Source organism: Ascaphus truei, chromosome 6 (assembly GCF_040206685.1).
Source record: "Ascaphus truei isolate aAscTru1 chromosome 6, aAscTru1.hap1, whole genome shotgun sequence".
Taxonomy (NCBI): Eukaryota; Metazoa; Chordata; class Amphibia; order Anura; family Ascaphidae; genus Ascaphus; species Ascaphus truei.
In genome coordinates, this window is record NC_134488.1 from 115,578,027 (window position 1) to 115,604,276 (window position 26,250).

Sequence of the window (26,250 nt, forward strand, 5' to 3'; positions counted from 1 at the left end):
TATGGTATTTCATTAAAGTTCTAATCGTGTGGGTTAGTGGTCATTGAGTTATCTATAATTTCAAACATCTGCCATTTTGTATTTTAAGAAAAGCTTGGAAAACGCCAGCATGTAACTAAACAAAATAAAAACAAAAATGTACATATAACCTTCCAAAATATTACCTGAAAGCATGTCGTCTTGCTTACAGTTCTTGTTCTCTCTGATCTCTAATTTAGATCTGATTTGGTCACTTTGTTACAAACTTGTCTATAAATGGGGTTTTGGCAGTCTCTCAAAATGTAACATACTATCCACATCTAGTTAGTTTGTTGTGCAACATATTTTTATCTTAATATAATCTAAAATATATAAAGATCATTGTTTCCAAATGTAGGTTTTATCTTGTTATATAATGTTGGTCATTGCTGAGTGGTTATATAGCCTGAGTGTAAGCTATGGGGCAGAAACGAGGGGAGGTTGACCCTATGAATGCTAAAATACAGTTATTTTATTTTGAGTAATAAAAAAATAAAACAATGTGCATGCAGTCGTAAAATGTAATAATGACTACAGAACCATTCTTAAAAATATATAGTCAGAAATAACCGGCTGAGCAATTTGTTATAAGTCTCTGCTTTGCTCCTGCTGTTCTTGCTCTGTTTGTCCAGTTAAATCTTCAGTAATTGTTTTTCTCTTTTTAGGATGCATGTTTAAAGTGAAGAAGCAGGGATAAATTACCAAATTCAGCATAACTGAAAGATAGGCCAACTAATAATAGCTTTAGTGACACATGGAGATTATCACATCACAGTTCTATTCTCTCTCTCCTCCCCCTCCCCCCCCCAGCTTTCTTGGTCATTGCACTGGAGTTTTCATGGCTGTTGCAAATTTGGGCAAAATGTTGATTATTCCCTTGTATAGATATAGATCTGTATCTCAGGGCTGGAAAAATTCCCAGGCGTGCGCCTAAAAATCTCCTGGTTGCAGTGCGGACTAACCTGTCTTCAGTCACTACTGTGTCCAGCAACAGCGCAACCTATCCTGCCTTAAGCAGTCGCCCACACCCCCTACCCCCTCCTTCCTCTTTTTTTATTTTTTATTATTAAATAAAGCTTTGGTGCCTAAAAATGTATAGTGGCTCCTAAGTTTGTGTTTGTGTTTGTGTGTGTGTGTGCACTCCCCCCTCCCCTCTGCCCCCTCCCCCCTCAAGAGCAGAACAAACAGATTTTCTGTGTTACTAAAAGAATGTTGGTGTTCAACAAAAATATTGGACTGGACCATTTTTTTTGCCATCAAACAACTTTGGGTGGATCTTTGAGTAACGAATTGTGAGGCGCGCTGGCCATGAAAGCACTAGAACACCCTGCAATGCAGCCTAGGCAGAATGTGAGGCTGCATGCTTTTGGCTGTTTATATCAAGTAAATAGTAAAAAATAAATAAATTATATAATCACAGATGAAGGTGAAATCTTGCATGAACTGCCTTGCTTATTACAAGGGTCCCTTGCTAAATAACTCAAATATGTTTCCCCTCCAATGCAGGGCTTCTGAAACTAGGGAGCGTACTTATGAACATAGTGCCTATGGACACCATGAACGGGGGACAGCAGGATTTGATCGGACACGACATTATGATCAGGATTACTATAGAGACCCAAGAGAGCGGACCTTACAGCATGGGGTATATTATAATTCCCGGCGAAGTCCAACTCGATTTGATGCTAATGATGCCCGCTACGAAGCTAGGTCTCGGGAGCCGTTTACATTACCCAGTGTTGTACATCGGGATATCTACAGGAATGACGTTACGCGAGAGGTACGAGGTAGACGGCCTGATCGGAACTACCCGCACAGCAGGAGTCGATCACCACATTCGTCCCAGTCTAGGAACCAGTCCCCTCAGAGGCTGGCTAGCCAAGCAACCAGACCTGCAAGGTCTCCAAGCGGCAGTGGTTCTAGGAGTAGATCCTCTAGCAGCGATTCCGTCAGCAGCAGCAGCAGTACCAGTAGTGACAGGTAGGTTTTATAGCTTCAGAGAATTTCTATAGGCTAATGGATTAATAATGAGGTTTGTGCTATTTTTGTGTGTGACTGATGTCTGAATAATGTTTGGTGTCTTTTTCACTTTATTTTATATGTATGTATGTATGTCTGAGATGGACACTTCCATAATTTTGAACCTGCTTGTAATTGTCAAGGCAAAGGGTTTTGAGTTTTTGTTTTCTTTGTTTCAATTGTGTTTGCCCTGTTTAGACCATAAACAATGCTGAAGCAAAAGCATCAGTCTAAATATAACTGTTCTAATTTGTATTTATCCAGTTACATTTAAAGAAAATGAACTTGTTACTGAGATTAGTGCTCTTTAAGGACTGTGTTTATTAGTTTGTGCTTCACTGAAATTTTTTTTTTTCATTTTTCAATTATTGTTTTGTTTAAATTGAAGCCCTGTAGCCTATATAGATTGTGAGTCTGTGCATGCTTTTTCCAGGCTAACTATATTCTGGTTCTCGGATTGAACATATATTTATATAATGTGATTATATTGTATAATCTGTGTAGCAAACGTTGAAAAACATGGTAATTGTAGTTAAGTTGTCACAGGTGCTTACTGAAAGGTGCTCTTTACAAAATGTCGCCGGAATGTAAAAATGGCTGTAAATGTTGGCAAACTAGAAGTGAAGCTTTAAGAAAATACAGCTACATCGCTGACGGGAAAGGATAGCAGAAACACAGCACTTTGCTTCACCACTTATTTGGAACAGATCACCTATGTTGTGATTACTAGAAATACAGCAAGATGAAAGGTTTTTTTTTGGGGGGGGGGGTGTTATATTACAAATCCCTCTGTGGGAAGCAAGGCATCTGTTAAAGGTGAGCCACCTCATTTTCAGATCTAGTCCCCCCTGCTCCCCGAGATAGTTACATCTGAAGGCGATGCCGGTTTCTCACTGCTGCTTAAGGGTCCTGTGGCGCACAGGCCAATAAGAAGCCGCAAGGAATTATGTAGCATCTTCCTATTGGCCTGTGGGACTCTGGACCTTTAAACAGAAATTCTGTGTCCAGTTGGAGCAGCTACTGACAACCCCTTCAGATACATCTCGAAGCTGGAGGTTCCTGGAGCTGAAATCAACATGGTTCAGCTCCATAGACCCCGCTTCAAGCCTAGTTAAAAAAAAATAAATAAAAAAAAATTGGGAGTAAAGGCCACTTTGTCAAATCCTTATGCAAAAGCAAAACGTGACATGGCTTTGTGAACTTTTTGGTTGAGTAGAAATGTTGCACGTTTGGTTGTGCTGTGGATGTTTTAAATGTGTCTTGTATTAATTGCTGCTTTGCCTTCAAGTGGATTAACAGTCATGTTTCTAGAACGGTTGCTACAATTGTATTGATTGTGTTGAAGTTTTATGAAGGGCCCCTTTGCTAAGTTGTATAGTATATTCAATGCTACTGGTAAGATGCCATGGCACCAGAGTCCAATTCTGCAAGCAGCAGTGCCGGGTTAATGTTTTTGGGATAGAACTAAAATACACAGCATTATTTTTATTCTTCCAATTCCCATTACAAATAGTAAAAATAAATAATCTCACAGGCTTCACAGTAATTTACTTACTGGTTGACTTCGTATCATGGTCTTTCATATAGAGGCAAGAGTCCCTCCTACTAAATTGTAGAAGTGCAATCACAAGGGTAGTTGCTGTGGTTATATGAAAATAATGTTAAAAATTGGCTATGGTTGGAATCACTAAGCGGCTCTATCCTGCAAAATGTGGTTGCAGTGCATATTTTTCGAACTTTAACCTGCATATCTTTCTCAGCTTTAGGAGACCCAGGTATTTAATTAATAAAACCGGTGTCTGGAATTTTATGCACGGTTCATAAACCTATAGTCAAAGCTGATCTTGTTCTACCTTGATTGGATGTGTTGAATGGCAAGATTATCATCATAGCCAAAAGTAGATATAGAGGTCAGAATTTGTTGCATATAAAGTAACATGTTTGCAAACCTGGTTTTCATTATTTGTGTGTGTACACAAAACAAGTTGTTACTAAATTATGACCACTGCTGTGTTTTTTCCCCCTGAGCTTTTAATAAGCCACTCTGCTGGAAGGAGTAGGGTTTAGCAGAACACTGCATTACAATATGTCAGTCTCATGGCGTTGGAGGGGTTAAGACAGACATATTGACTTGAAGTATACGTTTCTAGCTGGTTCTGATGCGTTGTTAGACCACCATGTTGGTTTTTAACAGATGTAGTTGGGTACGTGTTTATGAAACGTTAATTTTCTCATGATGTACTAGTGCATGGTTGATTTTGGTCTTAAAACAGGTATGGTAAAAAATACTTTCATTGTGTGACAGTTTAGGCTTAGAGCATGAAATAATTTTCATGTGCTGATGCATCAGTAATGCTTGGTAAAATCATAAGTGATAAATCTGTACTTGACTGTTTAGCTACTATGTTCCATATTTGTAGTCCTAGTAATCAGTACCCGCATAATGTGAAAGTAATCATTTCAAACTCTGCCACTTGGATCTTTTGTTCTCTCATACCTATAGTTGCATCTGTGTAGGGCGACGCATATTAAATAACTGCCACCGCTTAAGTACTTAGTGCTTCGTGGTAAATATTTAGCTGACGTAATCCCTTAGATACTATATTACAAAGACCAGAAGACTACCACAATACCACCTGCTTTTTTTTTTTTAGTATAACTGTTGAGAATGTTCTATGAAACTGAGTAGTTTTAGGAATCTTTCATTGTTGGTTAGAAGCATTGACATTCAGAAAAAAAAAAAAAAAAAAACCTTATTTCCTATGGAAAAATGACAACTATATTCTGTTCCAAAAATGGAACAGATGCATGCAGTGATCTCTGCTGCTGTATCAGAATACAGGATGAGAAAGCTTAAAGGGTTTTATTAATAGCTGACATTAACCATATCATTTTACTTAAATGTATTGACGATAGTATCTTGACTGGCAATGTCAAATATTCATATGTAAATTATATATTTTTGTACAATTATCTGCTTTACAAGAATGCAATACATTTACTAGTTATTGTATTGTATTATAAAAAAAAAGGGCAGGATTTTTTTCCTGAGTATTCTGTTGAGTCGCTGACCTAAAGGTATTAAGTATTACTGGCCATAAGCTGATTCTGATTATTTGCAAGTTTTTATTAATAGCTTTTTTTTTTATATTTTTTTTTTTGACTTGAGGGAAAAGATGGTGGTACTGTGAGCTGGTCCCCAAGCTTTGCGTAACGTCATCCCCAGTCAGCAGTTAAAGGAATTTTTTTTTTTAATGCAGTAAAACTTCATTGTACAAAGGGTTAGAACGTGTCACATTATAAATGGCTTTTAGTTGGTTTGGGGGCATTTTCTGTGCTTTTTTTAAAGGTCTTCGTATAAAGACAGGAATGAGAGGGGGAGGGGGCAGGATTAGTGTGAAAGTGTTGAGAAAGCTGCCCTTTGAAATGTCGTTTTGAATGTTTGTGAGAATGGGCCGCAAGTGTGGACAGTTGGTCTGTAACTGTAGTGCCCGTTTCCCCTGGATGGATTTCTCTGGGAAAGAAATGTGAATCAGTGGTCAGAGCCTTGCACAGCTCATAGTTCCTTGTTTGTATGTCTGTAACCAGTCTGGGCTGGAATAATCCAGTTTCATTTGGCTACATGCCACCTCCCAAGGCTGTGCACTTCCTTATTATAGCAGTATTTGTACAGGACAGATAGGGGGAGGGTGACCAGCACAGTCTGCTGTAATGCCCAATGGCGCAGAGACTACTTACTGATGCTGTTGTGTGAATTGGCTTCCAATTAACCCGGATATGTTACAAGGGAAGGTGGGAGGGAACCTTGCTTAGTCATTTAGAGAGACTAGCATGAGGTCCTAGTTGCCTTTTTTTCTCCCCCCCCCCCCCTCCTACTTGCAACAGCTTTGCCCATGGTTTATTTAGCACAGTGCTGCTAGGATTTCTGAACCTTGTTTCTGCGCGTCCCAGAAGCAATGTGCAGCGTTATTGCCATTTGGGTTATCTTTTAAGCATTGCTATTCCTTAAAAAAATAAAAAAAATACAGGGATGTTGTAGCAATTATTCATTTAATACGCTGTTTTTAGAGCTTAGGTGGTTGAAGGAAACATTAACACCCAACCCCCAATCAGCATTAACATGTAAATGTCAAGCACTGCATTATTTTTAACTGTTTCGTAACTTTGTATATTGTATGTTTTGCAGTTAGTCTTTTAGACCTAAATCTAAATAATTATGTAGCAAACATCACACAATTTGCAATACCGTAAGGGGATGTTTAAGAGCTCAGAGCATGTATGCTGAAGATACTGCATCAATTCTCGGGTTGCAGTGATTAAAACATGTTTATAAATTATTACAATTGGTGCATTTTATTCTTGCAGTAAAAAAAAAAAAAGCAGATGGTTGTACAGTATTATAAAGATAAATTGGGTCAGGTTTTCAACTTTAGGTTACAATAGATTAGGTGTTTTCTTAAGGTAGTTCTTTGACACTTATTTGAAGCACTTAATTTGCATTAATGTAGTAGTTGCGGTTGACTGAAGTAGCAGTTCTTACTGGTTCCCTTGATACACTGTATCTTGTATTTTTGTATTAAATTAAGGAGAAGTCCCCATCAGCAAAGGAAAACTAAAGCTGTCTCGCATTTTAATCTGGTCTGTAACTGTTACACACACCTATAATATATATTATCTCTAAGGCTGCGCTTATAGTGCCGGCGACGCGACTGATGACGTCACCGTCGCCATTGCGATAGTTGAATTTCAATTTTAGACGATGTCGCTGGCTACAAGGCCAGAGACGTCAGAAAAGGCGGAGGGCAGAGGCACAGAGAAGCTCCTGATTGGCCGCATGGGGAGACCGTCGCTGAAAAAATCAAATATCAATGACTACCAGATTATTGATAGCACTGTCGCTCCTCCGCTTTGTCGCAGTCGCGTGCACTAAGCGCCGACGACTGCGACAATGCATTTGTTTTGATGCAACTGTTGCATCACTATAAGCGCAGCCTAAATGTGCATGCGATGTCTTGTATATAATGTACTAGCTGATATACCCGGCGTTGCCCGGGCGTGGAAGGGCAGGGGGCATGGAGTGGAAGGGCGGGGGGGGGGCCAAGGGGCGTAGAAGGGTGGGGAGGGCAAAGGGCAGGGGGGCAAAGGCAGGGAGGGGCGGGGGGGGGCAAAGGGCAGGGAGGGGCGGGGGGGGCAAAGGGCATGGAGGGGTGGGGGGGCAAAGGGCAGGGAGGGGTGGGGGGGGGCAAAGGGCATGGAGGGGTGGGGGGGGGCAAAGGGCAGGGCGGAAGGGGCAAAGGGCAGGGCGGGGTGGGGGGGGGGGCAAAGTGCAGGGCGGAAGGGGCAAAGGGCAGGGCGGGGGGGGCAAAGGGCGGGGCGGGGGCAAAGGGCGGGGTGGGGGCAAAGGGCAGGGTGGGGGCGGGGCGGGGGCAAAGGGCAGGGCGGGGGGGCAAAGGGCGGGGGGGCAAAGGGCGGGGTGGGGGGGGCAAAGGGCGGGGTGGGGGGGGGCAAAGGGCGGGGTGGGGGGGGGGCAAAGGGCAGGGCGGGGTGGGGGGGGGCAAGGGGTGGGGGGGGGGCAAAGGGCGGGGCGGGGGGCAAAGGGCAGGGTGGGGGGGGGGCTGAGGGGGCAGGGGGCAAATGGCTGGGGGGGGCAGGTGGGCAGGGAGGGTAGGGGGGGCAGGGAGGGTAGGTAGGGGGCAAAGGGCAGGGAGGGGCGGGGGGGCTGAGACACTCCGGTGAGGAGGTGCTGCGCCTTTCGCGGAGACAGCCGGAGGAGCGGCCTCTGGGACGGGGAGCGGCCTGTGTGAGGGGAGAGCCGCAGAGAGCGTGCTCTGTGTGTGTGGGGGGAGGGGAGAGGGGAAGGGGGGGAGCTGCCCTTGTGAGGGGAGAGCCGCACAGTGCGTGCTCTGTGTGTGTGTGGGGGGGGCGGGAGAGCGAGGGGTGGTGTGTGTGTGTGTCTCCGTCTCTCCTTTGGCCCGTCACTCCGCCTCAGGCCAATGAGAGGTGTGCGGGGGCGGGCAGGCCAAGGAAGCAATCTCATTGGCCTGGCCCAAGGTCCAATGGGATTGCCGCTAGGGACACAGGGAGACACATACAGACATAGCCACATACGACGCTTTCACAAATATATAGTAAGATACCCTGTTAACTTATGTAGCTGTACTTGTAACCATGTATTATTTGTCATCTTAACTATGCCCAGGACATACTTAAAAACGAGAGGTTACTCAATGTATTACTTCCTAGTAAAACATTTGATAAATAAAATAAATAGGGCTGAAACCAATGTTTTAGTCAGGATGGAGTTTTGCATTCTTCACATCCTGAATCTCATCTGTTGGTTAAACTTTATAGATCTTGATTGGTTTGTTAGATGGGTTGCTTCTATAATTAATTTCTGGTCTGACCAAATTACATATGGTTAATTTTTTTTTTATACTACTTATTCGTGGTGTTGGCTTCATTAAAAAGATTAAATTACCCTTAAAGTAACTTTTTTTTCAAATGCTTCAATTTTTCTCTGGGCCCACTGAATTGATACATTTTAGTCAATTATATTCATCTGTGACTAGACTACTCCCCCTTTAGTTTTAAGGACTGACCCTCTTGTTTTTCGACTCCATTGACCGATGGATTTGCTGTTTAGTGCAGAGTACATCTGACATGAACTACAACTCTGTAATCTTTCTAGCACATTCTCCTGATAGCCACCTCTGGTGTCATTTTATAGGAAGTTAGACTAGTTCAGCAAGAATACACTTGTTGTTTTCTTCCATGCTTAATAGTCTTCTGTGTACTTGATCATGTTTTTAATAGCTACATTTAACCCCACTTTTCAATTCTCTAAATTGATATTAATGCGGTAAATTAAATACTAACATATCACAAATGTAAATATCAAAGTTTAATAGTCCTTGTCGGCATTTTCAGGTCACATCAGTATTTTGACACAATGCCTTGCTAAACAATTATGCATTTGGTCTGCTTTTCATGGGGGCAAGGGGATTAACTTTTTTTTTTTACATTTTGGTGTGGGGGGGAAGTTTCAATTCATTTAAGGTTGTCTGTTTGTTTTATCACTGTGCATTGGATTTATATCAAGAGAATCTGAACAGGAAAATAAGCGAGACATTATGGTCTGTTTAAATGACGGAATTGTTTGTGTGCGCGAATGAGACCCATCAATGCAATAAAACATGCTCAAGCTTGCACAGTCTTCTGTCATGTTTAACAATTGTTTAATGGCTTTCCAAATTTGGATTGGTGGAAGATCTGGCCCACCTAGTCTGCTTGATTTCTCTGTTGCTACTAAAATGATAGCTTTTAACAAGATCAATGACTTTATTTAAAAAAAAACCTTTCAATGTGAACCCATCACTAGCCTTCATGGTTTTCCTTGGGAGGCCTCATATTTCTGCTATCGATGCCTCGCCCAAAACATTCTTGGCATTCTATACGATTGACCGATATTATCACCCCATGGAGCCTTTCCTCCTTGGTGCTTTTATCTTTGAGTACAGTTTATCTTCTATTTTTGTTGTTATGGAGTTTGGAATACTAGTTCATGTCTCTATATCTGTTCAATTCGGTTTTTTTTTTGCATCTATAGCCACATGTTGAATATTTTTGTATCTTCAGTGAAAAGGCATACTTTTCTCCTCAAACCTTGCACAGTGAAACTGATAGACTTCGAAGAGGACCTGTCAGTTCTAGTATGGAGCCCTGTGGCACACTACTTTTTGTTACTCCTGCTTCTATAGAGTTGGCTTCATTACTGCAACTCTGCTGCTTATTGCCTAGCCAATTTTACCCACTTGGCTGCTATAGGACCCACTCCTTAGGCTGAGGCCCCAGTACCTCCGCTGCACGCGCGCCCGCGAGACTCACGGCGCGTGCAGCCGATTCCCGGTCTGCAGGGAGCTGCAGACCAAAAGACGGGGGGGCGGCGTGGCGAGGGAGTGACGGGGCGCGGCAGGTTCGCCCTCATTCGCTGAACCGCCGGGGGCGTGGCTTAGCGCTTCGTAGCGAGTCCTGCTCTCAATCTATTGAGAGCAGGAGCAACACGTGCCACAGCGCTGTGGCCCCCTCTCGCAGCGGGCCCGGTGCCATTGAGGGGAGGGCTCTCGTCCCTGCAGCGTCCGCCACAGCGGGCGCTGCAGTAGCCAGCGGAGACCAGCCCTTATACTTGGCTGCTCAGCTTACAAGTCTCCTCTGAGGAACAGTTACAGGATTTACCGAAACCTCATAATTCACATCTACTACTCGAAATATCACACATTTCGCAAAATATATGATCTCATTGTTAACCAAAAGGTCAAGTTGCATTACCAATAATGATCTAGCCAAAAATGTCTGTCACTTTGAAATTACTGCAACATTTTTACGTTTCTCAAAGTTGCAGTGATTTGGGCCAAATTCCGATAATTCAGTGGAGGCAATATGTGATTCAACAATATTTATCAATCGCTCTCTGAAATTGTGAACTACTGGATAATTTCAAATTTGTTATTTAGTGTTAAAATCACATGGAAACATTAAAAAATATATTTCTAACACTACAGTTCTGAATGACTACCCACCTTATGCCAAAAGAAGAATCCTGTTTCTTTGCTATGTCGTGTATTAGTTTATCTGCTGCCTAAAGCTACATATGTCGGTGCATTAAATAAAGATGCCAAAGTAATAAAAACATCTATCCAATGCAGTGGATAAATGGAGTATTTTGTACATCTTTGCAATGCGCCCCCTGTGCACTCCATGCTGTGACACAGCCGTAAGATTAAACGGCTCTTACAGCTTCTGCCTCAAACGTAGAGTATTACAACGCTGCTCATTTTTTGGTGTGTTTTTAAGTCGGCTACTAATGAAAAAACTTGGCTGTCTTTCCATATGTAAATGTCGTTTCCAGAATTACATATATTGCTACTGAAATAGGGAAAAAGTCTTGGCTCCTTTAGGAAATTAATCTAAATATGAAACTATGGTAAATTTATTCTCAAAACAAGGGACCGTTATGCCACAACCACCAATGTCATTACTTCAAGCATGCATGATTAAAACCAAAATACTGTATTGGTGTCAAAATTTGCCACAACCGTAATAAGATGGTAAAGCCGTAGAATTTTTTTCTCTCCTTTTGCTTTTATTCAGAGTTGACAAACTAATTGTAGTCTTTAAACTAACGTGTGTTTTGTGCCCAAATCTAAAGGCTTCTGAGGGCTATTCGTTTATTTTTATTTGTTTAAGCCTTTATTGCATTATAGCCCTGTATGACTAGAATTAAATCCTGTTCTCAGATTCACATTTCCTATACTATACTGCTACCTTATTGTGCCAGTAAGTTTATTTATAAAATGTTTTACCAGGAAGTAATACATTGAGAGTTGCCTCTTGTTTTCAAGTATGTCCTGGGCACAGATATAATGAAAAATAAATACATGGTTACAAGTACATAGTTACAGTGACTGAAAGGGGTTATACAGTACATTATATACAAGACATTGCACGCACAGTTAAAGATAATATATAGTAAATATTTGTGCACTACATTTTCACGGCTGATCAGAAAACAAACCTTACAATAGAAGATTTGTTGGATTCCATCCTGAAGGCAGTTTACCTTTTAAATATCCCGATATCTTGGCATGTTATAGCCGGGGCAGTTCTTTATCTCGCTGAAAGGCCTCCCTTTTTAGTATGGAAGATGGCGCAAGACGGGTTAACTCAGTTTGGGCTTTTAATTTTCATTTGAATTGAATTTATTCTCAGCCCAGGTGACACCCTAAGTCTAAACCAGACTCTATTTATACAATCATGTTGGCGTCACATCTGTGCATTGGATTATAACTATTTCTCATTGACTGTCCTCATCCTTATCCTAGACGTGTTAATCTTCTTACTGTAGGTCTCCTGAAAATGGAGATGACGGCAGAGAGCAGGGCAGGCTCGAGGCCTGGTTACAAGGATCTCCTAAAACGGCTGCTTCACCTCACGCGTACTTAAATATTTGGGCTTTTTTTCTTCTTACTGATTTTAAAGGAGCAGTTCCCTCCTTTCATTTTACATGGTTGGTAACGAGTGGTACCCAGAGCTGAGCCGCATTCATTTTTAACTCTGGGGATCCCCTTGTTCCCGATTTTATACATACCTGTGAAGTTGGCGCCGGTACCTGAAACGGTGATTTAAAATCGACCGCGTTCCTTGGGCCCAAATGAAGCTGCAGCGTCATCCATCACGACTTCATGTTGGGCCACGAGACACGGATTTAAAAAAAAATGCGAAAGTACCATCGCTACCTCTTCCAGTGAGTATCTCAGGAAGCCGTGGTGCACTGGAGGTTAAATTAACACGCTTCAGTTCCTGGGAACGCCTGCTTCCCACCCAAAATACAAGTGGAGCAAAGTGGTGAACTGCACCTCTAACCATTTAAGGAATGTGAAAATTTTTGCTGATACTTGTATTAATTATGGATTGTGCGCTAAATTTATCTCCTCCCAGTGTTAAAATTTTCTCGGTTTGTTTCATGTTGGCTAAAATTGGTTACATTTTTTTTTTAATATATATATTTTGTAAAGACTTATAATATGATGCTGACTTGATTTCCTTTTAATCCTAGGAGAATTTTGCACTGCAGCTTTCTTTCCTAATTTCCATTGTCAGCACAGGCTGTACAGCTGCAATGTTCCTTAGTTTGTTTTGAATGTGGCTTTCATAAATACTTTTTAAAGCATGTGATCATACATCTTAAATTGTGCAAGATGTTTAAGAATAACAGTGAAAACATTATTTAACTGAAACTCTTTAATTGCAATATAAAGGTGCAGTGCCACAATCTAGTACAAAAGCGAACTAATCACAAGGCTGAGAATAGATGGTTTCCTCCCATCCATGGTCCTACCTGAGTCTTTCATTGACTCGTAAACCTGCAACAACCTTTCCAGAAGTTGTTTGTAGATCAGACCTGGTGAAAAGTCATGCTTTGCCCTCCATCCTTTTGGGGTATGGTTGAAAAATATTGCAGTTGTGTAGGCACAATCCTACTTGTCACCAGTTGCAGATTTGAAATAGTTACCTGAAAGAGAGACTCTCTCTCGCTCTCTCTCTCTCTCTTTTTTTTTTTACGTGAACTACAGAAGTTATTGTCACAATATATTAATATAGTTATTTCCCAACCCCAGTAGAAGCAAGTGCCTGACATTGTAACATTTCATCGGGGTAATGGTTCTTTGTGCATAGGGAGGTCTTTGTTCAGCACAGCTTCTAATGACTGGAACCAGCAAGTATCCTGTCGAGTCGGCATTTATGAATGTGCCTTTATCTGTTTTATATTTCTAAAGAAGAAAGGTACCACATTGAACTTATGACCGTTAACCATTTATATAAAAGTGCCACTCGATTGTTCATTGTGCTATTGTAGATCCGAGACGTTTTCAGACTTCTTCATGCATAGTTTTTAATTTTTATGGTATCAGTCATCAAGATTATCACTAATTTAAATAAGCACATGATTATTGAATATAGAAAAAAGTATTGAATGATGAAGCAACCTGAGGATTTTTAATTTTGGTAACATGCCGTAACTCGCGTCATCGGCGTGCCCCTTCCCCACCGGCACATCGTGATCACGCGACTGCTCCTCTGAACGAGCACGCGACCGCAAGAGTTGCCCTCCTCTTTCGGCATGATCTCCCCTAGAAATCGAGCTTGAAAGCCCATGATTGGTAAGTATGGTACAAAAAGGGACGGGGATAGACTTTGTCAGGCTGCGAGAAGGTGTATTGGAGCTCGATCTCATTCATTGCCAAGTCAATGGAAAGTTGAAGTCTTATTCAGCTCTGATACCTCTCTTTGGAGCTTAGTGAATCCTGGTGTGTTAATGCAGGGGTTTCCCATGTTTTTGGGGGGGAATATGGAAGTAGGGGTTTCGCAGAACTGAAAACATGCTACTTTGTAGCTGCCAGGGCCCCCCAGTTCCCGAGATAATTACAGCTGAAGGTAGTAGCATGTTGGTTTAAATCTCCTGCGTCACGTGGGTGATAGGTCACAATGTCATCTGCATGACGGGATTTAAAAACTAGGACCATAGTACCGCTAAATATCTTAGGAACTGGGGTGAACTCCAGTACAGAAAAGAGATTCAGCTCTGGGGGACCCCATTATTCCCATCCTTGTAATAATGAATATATGAATTACAAAAGGTACAGAAGGCGCGGAATGCTACTAAAAACTATATAGGACCAAATTAAATTTATGGCAGTGATAATTAGATTGGTGCCTTAAAAAAATATCGATGGTTATTTGTAAATCATTTTTCGAGCTTTTATTTCTGGCAGAGTTTAAACATTGTAACCTGAACTTTTGGGTGTATCTGATCCCTCTGCCTTACCTGTCTTTCTAGTTATTTGACACACAGTGGGTGTGAATTAATTTGATTGTCTCATCCGTATGTTTCTGGCATTCCTCTGCTGCAGAGTCCCTGTTCCAACTATAGAAAATAAGCAAAACCTTTCAGAAGAAAAACGGCATCTTACAACTCCTTTCCTGAGCTTGTACCATCAATATTTGATCTATTTAACTTCTCTTTCATGCGTTCACTTTGGTTTGAGTTTGCACTTTTGAGTAGGGGGAACCACCTGATCAGCAAATGCTTTCTTCTCAAAGAAGAATGAAGCAGGGGTGACTATTGTCATTTTTATTATGCCTTCCAACTTTGATTGTCCTGTGCAGAGATCGAGGTATTGGGCAGCTTCATGTTGATTCCTAGATGTCTTATAATGAGCTGCATGTGTTTATATACATGTATGTGCGTAAACACACAGCACGTGTTTGTGAAATGTCGTCATTTCCTTTCCCATGGAAAAAGTAAAATGCTGTTGTGGTATTATGAAAAATATCAGGAAAACACATTAACACATCTGTATTTAAGGCACTATTGTTGCAGCTTTTCTCTTAAATCTGAAAATGCTCCGTACCAGAGTAACTAGATAAGGCCAAGATCACCTACATTTTATTCATATAGATCTTGCATCGGATCCCTGAAAGCTTGTACCATGCTTACACTAAGTACATTATCTTACTATATCCAGTTTGTATCTCGAAGGATTGGCCAGTGATTGAACTGTAAATGCAGAGATACTATTTCAAAGCGCTTTGCCATGTTTAATTACGTGTCCCGACTACTTGTTCCTGATTTGATGAGCAAGTTTTTTCCCCCAAGAAATTAAACGTTTGTTGACAAATACGGGCAGATGGTCTGATGCCCGTTGTCAGTCACCTTTTACAGTCCGACCGCTCTCCTTTTTCTGTCTCCACCTTTTATCATTCATCCATGTAATCACATAATCCAGTCTTCATGGGCCACCAGCAGGTCAGGCTTTAAGGATGTCCCTGCTTCAGCACAGGTGGTTGTCATTGACTGAGCCACTGATTGAGCCACCTGTGCTGAAGCATGGATATCCTTAAAACCTGACCTGTTGGTTGCCCTTGAGGACTGGAGTTGACCACCCCTGACAGGTATTTTCCATATTGTGAAAGAGAAACAAATAGGTAGCAACTTGGTCACCATATTGCTACTTGATGAATTTGGCTTTGGTACGTTTCTTAATTCGTATTCTTTAAATATTTTATTTTTTACAAAATACCTTTAGAAGAGAAAAGTATCTGCAGTGCATGCAATGCTTTTGGCAATTGCAGTGTTTAGCACGGTCAGTGTAAGAATCAATAGTGTTGTGGACTTTGTTATATCTCTTCTGTGGCTATTTAACACCCCCTTCTGGATAACAAAAAAACTGTTCTATTTGAGGAGGATGTGTTTCCTTGTCATTGTGCTTCCACAGTACACTTGAAGTTTAGTTTATAATTAAAGAATTATAATGTTTATCCGTTAAAAGCCATCACGGCCCACAAATAATCGTTTCCGAGACAGGTATTTCCTGTCTTATTTTGTTTGCGCTTATTGTATTATAATTCTCTATTGTTTTGTGTCTTTTTTAAAGCCGAGAACACTGTGGATACTATATAAATAAAGATGTACATACATATAAATGAACCGCATTTATGAGAGCTAAAATGGTCAGTGGTTCTTGCTGTGATGACGTGACAAGGAATGCTGCTAGTTCATACTTTCACGAAATATTTCCCTTTCAAAAAACATTACCTGTTAAATGTGTATTTATAATGTTAACAAGAAAAATAATTTGGTAGTACTAGTCTGTCTATAAGTGCTTTTTCAAAGGCAATTTTAAACTGAAGCTATCCTAGAATTATATTAACCTTTTGTTCTATAATATTGATGTAATACGTTTTTAGCTATTTCTGTAGAACGAACGTAAAGAGGCAATCCCGGGTTGTTCCTTTTATTTAAAAAGAAAAAAAAACTAACCTGAGGTGTCGCCTGTGTACCTCCACCATGGACCCACCCATTTCTAGAGATTTGTAGTTGTCAAAACGGGGGGGGGGGGAGGAGAGGGGTTTCAATCTCCCCCCTCACCCCCACAAATGACCGCCAAGGATCACCAGTAGAATGCTAGATGTGACGGGACCTTGATTTGGGTTCCAGATTATACCTGGGATTGCTGTTTTCTACACCATCTTCATAGTTAAATGGTTTCTGTTTTTGTTGCTATTGGCTCATGTAACAACGTAATGATCACCGTCTTTTGCTTTTTATTATACAACAAAGATAAATGACACATTTAAGAGTTTTGTTTTGTTTGTGAATGTAGTGATTAGTTATTTGAGTGTCTTTAAAATTAGTTGGTGGAAATGTTTGTTTTAAATGTTGTGTGTGGGGGGGGGGGGGTTGTTTACGTTTTGCTTTGCCAAAATTTTGCTGCGATATGTTACGAAAAATGTATATAACGGGCTCTCATACGTTGACTTTTTTAATGGCATGGCGAATGAAGCTTGCCATTTTTGTGAATTTCTGCAGATAGACTAATTTTGCTTGATTTGCAAGAGACAATGCCCAAAATGTTCTAGTAGTGATGGTCTAAACTCCTAACATGAGGTGTCTTGTTTACAGCAGTGATTCAAGCAGTAGTTCAAGTGACGAGTCGCCTGCTAGGTCTGTACAGTCAACAGCAGTTCCAGCTCCTCCCTCCCAGCCGCCCATGTCTCTGGATAAAGATGAGCCACGCAGAAGTTTTGGGATCAAGGTTCAGAATCTACCAGTCCGCTCTACAGGTAGTGTGTCTGTCTGTCTAGGCATTGGGTATTTTTTCTCATTGTGCTAGTTGCATCACTGATGATAGCAGTTTGTATTTTTTGAAACACTGCTAAAAGTACCGTAAGGAGCAATTTGATCTATTGAAGCACTCTGGGAAATTGCATTTAAAGCAATATTTGGGTTTATTGCCCAAATTTGGGCTTATTTGGGTTTTCTTTAATATTTAAACCAAACAGGGTTAGGTATTTAAAACTACTAACACACACTCTAGAAAGGAGCGAATTACATCAAAATAAAAAACAAAAACTTTGAATTGCTCCCTTTAGGCAAACTAGGAAAAATGATTGCTAGGAAACATTTCATATGCTCAAAATAATTGCATTTAGAATAATTTTCTGAAAACTTAATCTTGATTTAGTAAAAATAAAAATAATTTGCTTGATTTTTAGATGTCCTATGTACCTCACGGCATCTACTGAATGTTATAAAATAGCTCCTGTCCATTTACATGAGTGGCGAATGGAGGTTACAAGGCACTCGCCAAGATGAGATGTAGGGCTAAAAAAACCTGGCAACTTTAACACATCTGAATTATCAAAATTTGAGCCGCTTATATTCATTATATATGAACTATAAAGCAAATCTCACTTCCTAATTATTTTTTTCTATTCTGTCATTAGATACAAGCCTTAAAGACGGCCTTTTTCATGAGTTTAAGAAATATGGGAAAGTGACGTCGGTACAGATACATGGCGTGTCCGAGGAACGCTATGGGCTGGTGTTTTTTCGGCAACAGGAAGATCAAGAGAAGGCGCTCAATGCATCTAAAGCAAAGCTCTTCTTTGGCATGCAGATCGAAGTCACAGCATGGGTAGGACCAGGTAAGCCATCCATGCCATTTACATGTTATCCAGGAATAAACCTGCATACATAGGGTCTGTGCAGACACAGGCTATCCAAGCTCTCAACTCCTTGATATCTTATGTAATTTTACTCTAGTAATAACTTACGAGAGAGGCAGTTTTCTTTGTGTATTCTAGCAATACAATTGGAAATATTTCGCACAATCCTTTCTTTGCTTGTGGTGGCTCTTTGCACCAAGAATGGGATAATGGTATATATCCTTTAGGCTGCCCGTATGACATGCTTCAGCTGATTTTATGATATACAGGGAATGTCATGGCGGATTTGACTTGTTTTTGTTGTTTTTTTAGAAGAGAGATTGCGTTCACTACTCTATCGAAACGGAAGTGGTGCCCTGTCCGCTAACGTTCATATCACCGCGTTTGTGCCTTTGCGGGTTGTGACCACGTGACCACGTGATCGCTATCCCAAGCAATCATGTGGTCACAATTCTGAAAGCGATGGTGATAATATATATATATAATTTGATATCATGCTTCCAATGATTAAAAAATGCAGTGTAATTTTTTTTTTAGGTTGAAAGTTTTAAACCCTTTAGTGCTGTCTCATATAGTATTTACTTACAAAGTCATAACGTGGTTCTCCATAACATAAGTCATTGGGACTTTACACTTGGTCTCCCGTCAGTCTTTGGATTCATCATTGGGGAATCCTTGTAAAATCCTGCAATTCATTGGTATCTGTTTGATTCTCCTTTGGCTTATAAATATGTTTGACTGCAAATGTGGATAATGGTGCTAAGATTGGAAATGTTTCTGAGGTCTTTAGTATGGAGAGGGTCGTCTTCACTCAAAGTTGGAATGGGAGGTCCCCTCTTTCACTCTTGGCTGGGAATTGCATTCACAAAATCCCACAATTTATCTGGGGTGTAGTGTTTTCCTGACAAATGTCAATTTTATATGGCTGCCACTGGGGGAGGAGCACATGGGGAATGTCTACAAAGTTTTAGTGCTTCGCAAATGGGTAAAGGCACAGCAATAAGAGCCCAGACAAATTCTAGTTTAAAAAAAATGCAATACATTTTTTTTATTAATGCATATATTTGATAAGTGATCAAAAAGCATCTTTCTCTTCCCCCCTGTTTTTCCAAGTGTTAAGAAGCTAATATGGTCAAATTAAAAAGCTTTCAGCAAAGTATTACCAGACACTGAGTGAAGCATAGTGTGTGTGCCCTATTTGTAGTCTGCATTAATCAAATCTAGCGATTTTAGAGAATTTCACAAATTGGCATATTAAATAAAATCCTATGTGCATTAACGTAATGTACGGCAAACCCTCTGCAAGCCCTGACTTTTGAAACCCCTGTTTTCGAGATGCGAAGGGGCCGGTTTCGCATGGTGCGTGACCCAATGCAGAATTTAGAAAGACATAATTACATTTTTACTGTTGGTTGTGCTGGTCACTGTTTGCTGCAGAAGTTCTTAGATTCAATTCACTTCAGTTTTATTTCTTAAGACTTTTCTCAGCATTTGCACTAAAATGTCTGCAATATGTGGGAAGATAACAGTGAACCTGGATAAAATGGTAATCTACAGATTCTGTTAAAAAAACAAAAAAAAAACAACTGGTATATAATTTGGGTAGGTTTATATAGAGAACGTTGTTTTTGTGGCTTGCACATTGTGATCCCCATAAAGTCAACAATTTTCTCAGCACCCCAAGGTACCAACATTCCCTGCACTCAAAGGATTAAAAATTGCAATCAAATGTGCATGGCATGCTGCCATATTCGCATTGAGGATTTTGACCATTTTGAAATATAATTTGAGTTATTCAGAAGGAAGTGGCAGGTCAATTGATGCCTTAAATAATATCACCCCCTTCAGTGTGAATACTTTTCAAAGGCAGTTTGAATACTTTTTAAAGGCAGTTTATAAAGTTATTAAACTGAATCTTGGTAAGGGTTAGGCTTTCATTCTTTGTTGTTGTGTCAAATGTTGAGCAGGAACTGCACTCATTTCCACAGGCAATACAGCACATCCTTGGAGTTATGACAAAAAGGGCTATTGACGGACTGTAGAAAAATTAGATTATATTTTTTAGAACGTTATTTTAGAAAACAAACTTGATCCAGAATTGAAATTTTGCTTTTAGGATAATTGAATTAATTGGGTGGTTTATTGGGGGATCACAAATTATAGCATCATGTAACCTGCTAGTGCTGCCCCTTACACTTTTGTAAAATCTTACCCACAGAAACAGAAAGTGAAAATGAATTTCGTCCCTTGGACGAAAAAATAGACGAATTTCACCCCAAAGCAACAAGGACTCTGTTTATTGGTAACCTGGAAAAGACAACCACCCACCACGACCTGCGCAACATTTTTCAGCGCTTCGGGGAGATTGTGGTATGTAGTATTTCTTGCAATGCAAATCAACATTATTGCTGAGCCTTACATACTACTTTTCAGTGTTTTGGACATTGTTTTTCATCTATACAGTTTTTATTTTCGTAATTTTACACGCAGCGTGCATTTTGCCCATAAAAGCAGCGGCATTTAAAAGGTTTTCTTTGTATGGGGATTGTCATATTAAGTTATTTTATGATGAAATATTTATATAAGGTGTTACACAAACATGAAAATGATTTTTTTCCTGGCAGAACAAATAGTATTTGCTAATTGGTGCACTGCATTAATTAACGGAGTGACCAAGCTGCAGTTTTTAGTGTTTGTTATGCAGTGACAAATGGTTTACATTTTGTCATTAATGTAATAATGTTATGGTTCTATAGCAAACCTTAACAAATCTTAGCAAACAATAAATATGCTCTTAACATTCACTTAGATTGTAAGTTCTTAAAGGCACAGACTTTTCTCAATGGTTACTTTTAAGTAATATGAACGTATCCCTCCCTGTATTGGGAAGTAGCTCTGTAAAATGCTGTATACACAGTTGGTGCTATATAAATAAAAAATACATTACAACAGAATGTTATTGTCATCAAATGGACCCTTTATTTTAGACATGGAAGCATCTCTGTACTATATTGCTATACATTCAGGCTTCTAAACACACACATTTCTGACCGTGAAATTCTAATTATTTAAATGTGCTTTATTCCGACACACCAAAAATATAGTTCTTTATAATACTTGAAAAATTAGATCGCCAGCTTTGCGATGCAGGGATTTCCTTTTCTATTGTCTGTTTGTTTGCACTTATTGTATTTTAATTCCCAGTACGGTGTTGTCTCTTGTAAAGCTCTGCCTACATTGATGGCGCTATATAAATAAAAATATACATACAAGCAGGATTCAACATTATAAAAAAAAAATGTTGCTCTAGGAACCCCATTTCGTCACAATTTCTTCACAAGCAAGAAATGTGTTTGTTTTGTTCTGCAGCCCACCCGCCTTGTATCCCAGCGGGTTCCAACCTTTTTTACACTAAGATTTCTCTCTTCCTCGCCCCCCACCCCCCCAAAAAATATATTTGTTCTATGAACCCCTATGCTCAGACTATTACTAATGAGGCATATAGTGTCCAGAGCTTGTGAGGGGAGCACACACTTAATAAGGCCCCAGACTGCACCTCAGTGTGTGCAGACAGCATGCGGTGTTGGGGGGGATAGCTGTCAATTACTGTGGGAGCTTCCAAAGTCACGCCCCACGGTGCCTTGCCACTCCATTGTGGGGAGTGACTTTGGAAGTTCCTGCTGGAATTGGCAATACCAGCCACGCTAAAGAGCAGTTTGGGGCTTTGCTAAGTGCGCAGTCCCTACACTGGCTCAGGAACACATTAGTGTCTGGAATCCGCCATTACTTATTTGTTGCCAAGCCCTACCTCCATGAACCATTAGGGGGTACCCAAACCCTCTGTTGCACAATACTTGTCTATCCCAATGGCTGCACAACAGTATTCCCCATGAGCTGTAACTGATGTTACTGGATCCTGAGCCTTTACGCTTGGCCTTTATGTTAAAATAGATTGATTAATCCAGAGGTTTTCTTTTGCATCCCTACCCAGTTTTTAAATCTGTTTAGCATGCTCCAGTTTTCACAACTATACATGTCTTCATGCTGATATTGCGCTATTGATCGACTTTCTTCATCTCATTCCCCTGTCCAGGATATTGATGTTAAGAGAGTGAATGGAGTCCCTCAGTATGCATTCCTGCAGTATTGTGATATTGCAAGCGTCTGTAAAGCCATTAAGAAGATGGATGGGGAATACCTTGGGAATAACCGGCTGAAGGTATATAATTCCATCTTGCACTGGGAATAAGCAGATTCCTTTACCTACCTGTTGTATTGGCGTATCATTGTATTACCTTCCACATACCATTGTTATGCACTATGGAAAATGTTGGCGCATTATAGATAAATGATAATAGTAACATATTTCAATCAACTTCTGCATGCTGCTCTTCTCTGGTGATGAAAATGGCTAACATTCTGTGTGGTTTGTTATTGCATGGTCTAATTCGGTGTTTTTCAACCAGGGTTCCTAGGAACCCTTGGGTACTGCGGGCATCTCTTAAAGGTTCCGTGCAATTTTCAGGTTATTTGAAAATTGTACAGAATAATCTACAATGCATCTGATCTCAGACACACTATTAGAGAGGGTTGGGGTTTTGCAGAATTTCACAACATAATTATAGGGTTCCTTAACCAATAAAGGATTGGAAACCACTGGTCTAATTAATGGTTAAAGGTTTAAACTTGGCATAGGAGAGCACCATTTATATATTAATTTGTAGGCACGTTGCCAGCCCTATTATTAAGGATGGTAATGACGATTAAGCGTTAACACTATTCTCTTAACCACTTATTGATCACACATCTTTATTCAACTTAACACTCTTGTTGTTTACAGCTGGGGTTTGGAAAAAGCATGCCTACGAACTGCGTGTGGTTAGATGGCCTTTCACCCAAAGTTACCGATCAGTATTTAACGCGGCATTTTTGCCGTTATGGACCAGTGGTAAAGGTAGGTGGGAGGCTGGGAAGGTGTGTTCTGTGATTACATTGATGCTGCATCTTCTTAAATTCTTTCCTGTCCTTTCCTTCCTTTGATTACAATTACACATATGGTCAGACATGTTAGGCTACCTATAGGGAGAGATCGATCAGATACTTTAAATATTCCAGTATTTTTTTTTTTAAGACTAAAGTCTGACTGTATTTGTAATAGACTTTTGTAGCTCTACATACATAGAAAGTGAACCCTGCATCATCTTTGCAACCCATGCCTTAGTCATGTGCGTTGCTTGGCAACAGGAACCACACAATAAAAATGAACATGTGAACCAACCATATACTATTCTTAAACAGAGGTTTATGAAGCGGGTGCAGTGTGTATTACAAGCATCTATACCATTCCTTATCAAGGCTGGTATCATTCATACCTCAAAACAACAACCCCACAGCTGTCTTACCAGTAACAATAAAAATGCTAGGAATTTTTATATGGAATGGGTTTCCAATCTTAATTTTCTTCCGTCCGAAGAGCCTGAAAATAAATACTTAGTAAACTACAAAAAATGGGGAATAAACATTGACAATTTAGACTGTTCATCATGGTGCCTGAAGCTGGCCTGTTACGGAATCAGTTTTGCTGCGTGGGATACAAGAAGGCCATTGATTCACAGTCATCATTGAAACCAGAAAAGATGAACGCTGATCTCTTACCAAGTCCCTAGTGGACGAGGCTCTTATATGTACTTTTTTTTTTTTTTTTTGACAGGTGGTGTATGATCGCTTAAAAGGCATGGCCCTGGTTCTCTACAATGAGATTGAATATGCCCAAGCAGCTGTAAAAGAGACCAAGGGGAGGAAGATTGGTGGGAATAAAATTAAGGTGTGCAGAGACCACCTTAATACAGAAATCAAAATTTTAAAATACAAGCTCATAAAAACATTCCAAATCCTACTAAATCCTTTTAAGATCTGTCAAGGGGAATTAAAGAGATCAAAAAGCTGTTAAAGCAATATAGCCTCCCTCTAGCATTTAGTAATACATGGAGTTCTTTTTTTTCTCTTTTTTTTTAACCCCCTGACTATTGTACTGACTGCCAACCTTGTGTCTCTAAGCTTCTTGGTGTTGACGTTCATATAAACTTCTGTTGTTACTGGTAAGCAGTTAAACCACCAAACCAAGGTAATCCTGAAACTTGGTGAGGTGCTGATTCATTGAATTGCACCTCCTTCTTTTTTTTTTTTTCCAAAAATACAAGCCACCAATGGGTTAAATATTTTTCTGTTAATCCAAAAAACCTGCTAGTCCGAAGTGGTTCCAGGAATACAATAGCCGACTGATTTTGCGAGTTTGGGGTACTGATGCTTTTTATCGGGATTTACTGTTGAAAAATATAAGCAGATACATTCCACAGGTTAACACAAATCTTTCGAAATGATTCCGCCTATTAACTTTGTATACCCAAGCTTGTTTGGAAAAACTCAGTCCGTGCTTTCACCATATGCTTTCTAATTCTCCCTAAAGCTCTGTCCTTTCTCCCTTATATATTTTGTTCTGGCAGTTTTTCATACTAAAGTAGTTCATTGATGTTTCCCTCTTTTGTGTTTTGGAAAGTTATTATGCACATAATAAACATTTTATTTTTAGATCTGACAATTTATAGGCAAGATCAAGCAATATTTCCGTCATCCTTTGTTTGGGTTGTGGAAAGAGAAGTGCTAACCCTTTTTTGAGTTTAGGTAGTTCCCTTCAAGAGGGAAATGTTCCTCGTTGAAATGCAGTTGGATAATGAATGTTTGCTGCAAGTGATGAATTTCTCTCTACTGTGCAAAACACGATTAGTAGAATTACGTGCTAAAAACTGATCCACCATTCTTTACCTTTGTGTGGCAGTTCTTCAATATTTTAATTTATTTAAAGCTGCTAACTGTTTTGACCTTATTTATAGATCATTTCCAATACTTTTTTATTTTTAAAGTGGGGAATTTCTAGATACAGCTCAACCCCGTTATAACCCGAACCGTTACAACGCGAATCCGCTTATAACGCAATGCAAGCGTGGCTCCCAATTTTCGTATTTATGAGTACTTTACAACACGATTATTGGTATTTTAAATACTTTATTGTACAATGCATACAATTGTACGTTATTTCTAACGCGATCCGCTTATAGCGCGATGTTATTCTTCGGACCCCAAGTACAGCGTTATAAAGGGGTTGAGCTGTATTTGTTTTGTTTACTTGGTTGATATAATGTAATTGGATGTCATTTAAGTGTGTTGCTTCTGTTTCTTTAAAGGTGGATTTTGCAAACCAGGAGAGTCAGTTGGCTTTTTATGGTTCCATGGAGTCGTCTGGACAAGATATACGTGACTTCTATGATATTATATCAGAAAGAAGGTATGTTTTTGTGTTATAATGTTGATTAACTCTGAGATAATGTGACTGATAGATAAATAAACATATTACATTTGGTTTAGATGCTCTTGTTTGAGCATTGCACAACTATTGATTTGACCGAGTGACAATATGATCATTTAATGAATGTGTTCTATAATACAGTGCAATGTATATTTAGTTCCCCAAGCCCTTTGTCTAGGTATTGACTTTTCTTCTCCCCTCACATTAAAGCTAGTTATAAAACTTGCCGCTTCTTGCTCTGTAACATTTCTAAAATACATTCTTCTATATACTACTAAAATGTTAATGCATGCCCTCACTGTCTCCCATATGGACTATTGCAACCTTCTACTAACTAACCTCCGTACCTCTGCTTTCTAGCCTTCCATCTTTTCAAACCGCTGCTGCGAGAATAACCTAACCCCCCTCTGTCACTGCTTCTCTCCTCCTGGTGGCTCCTTATTAAACCATATGCACTACAAAATTAGTTTTCTTTCAGTCAAGGCTGTTCACTCTTCTGCTCCTCATGTCTCGGCTTTAATCTCTTGCTATACTGCTACTTGCTCTCTACCTTCTGTTTGGGCCTGTCATCTCTATCTACTGTGTCACGACAGCTCTCACTACTACAACTCTTCTCACATGCTGCACGCTTCCTATGGAACTTCATCTCGCCTAATGTCTGCCAAGCCACGTTTCGAACGTCAAAACCCATCTAAAAACTCGACTGTTTAACAGTATATTTAAATGGTCCTGAATGGCCACTGCTCACTAAACCTACAGTGTGCTTTTATACACGCTAACCAGTG

The 26,250-nt window shown here is 40.0% G+C and overlaps 1 protein-coding gene across 5 annotated transcripts in view; it reads left to right on the top strand.

The window, feature by feature from the left end:
• SPEN (spen family transcriptional repressor) overlaps nucleotides 1-26,250 on the top strand; it is a 58,183-nt gene that overhangs the window by 15,447 nt on the left and 16,486 nt on the right. Inside the window, exons 3-10 of one of the 5 annotated variants that reach the window (XM_075605926.1) lie at nucleotides 1,525-1,998; nucleotides 17,057-17,217; nucleotides 17,881-18,081; nucleotides 20,321-20,472; nucleotides 22,196-22,321; nucleotides 22,943-23,056; nucleotides 23,813-23,926; nucleotides 25,344-25,444. In XM_075605926.1, coding sequence (XP_075462041.1) covers nucleotides 1,525-1,998; nucleotides 17,057-17,217; nucleotides 17,881-18,081; nucleotides 20,321-20,472; nucleotides 22,196-22,321; nucleotides 22,943-23,056; nucleotides 23,813-23,926; nucleotides 25,344-25,444 — 1,443 coding nt within the window. The remainder of the gene's footprint in view (nucleotides 1-1,524; nucleotides 1,999-17,056; nucleotides 17,218-17,880; nucleotides 18,082-20,320; nucleotides 20,473-22,195; nucleotides 22,322-22,942; nucleotides 23,057-23,812; nucleotides 23,927-25,343; nucleotides 25,445-26,250) is intronic. The other 4 variants (XM_075605927.1, XM_075605929.1, XM_075605928.1 and 1 more) reach the window with 4 other exon arrangements.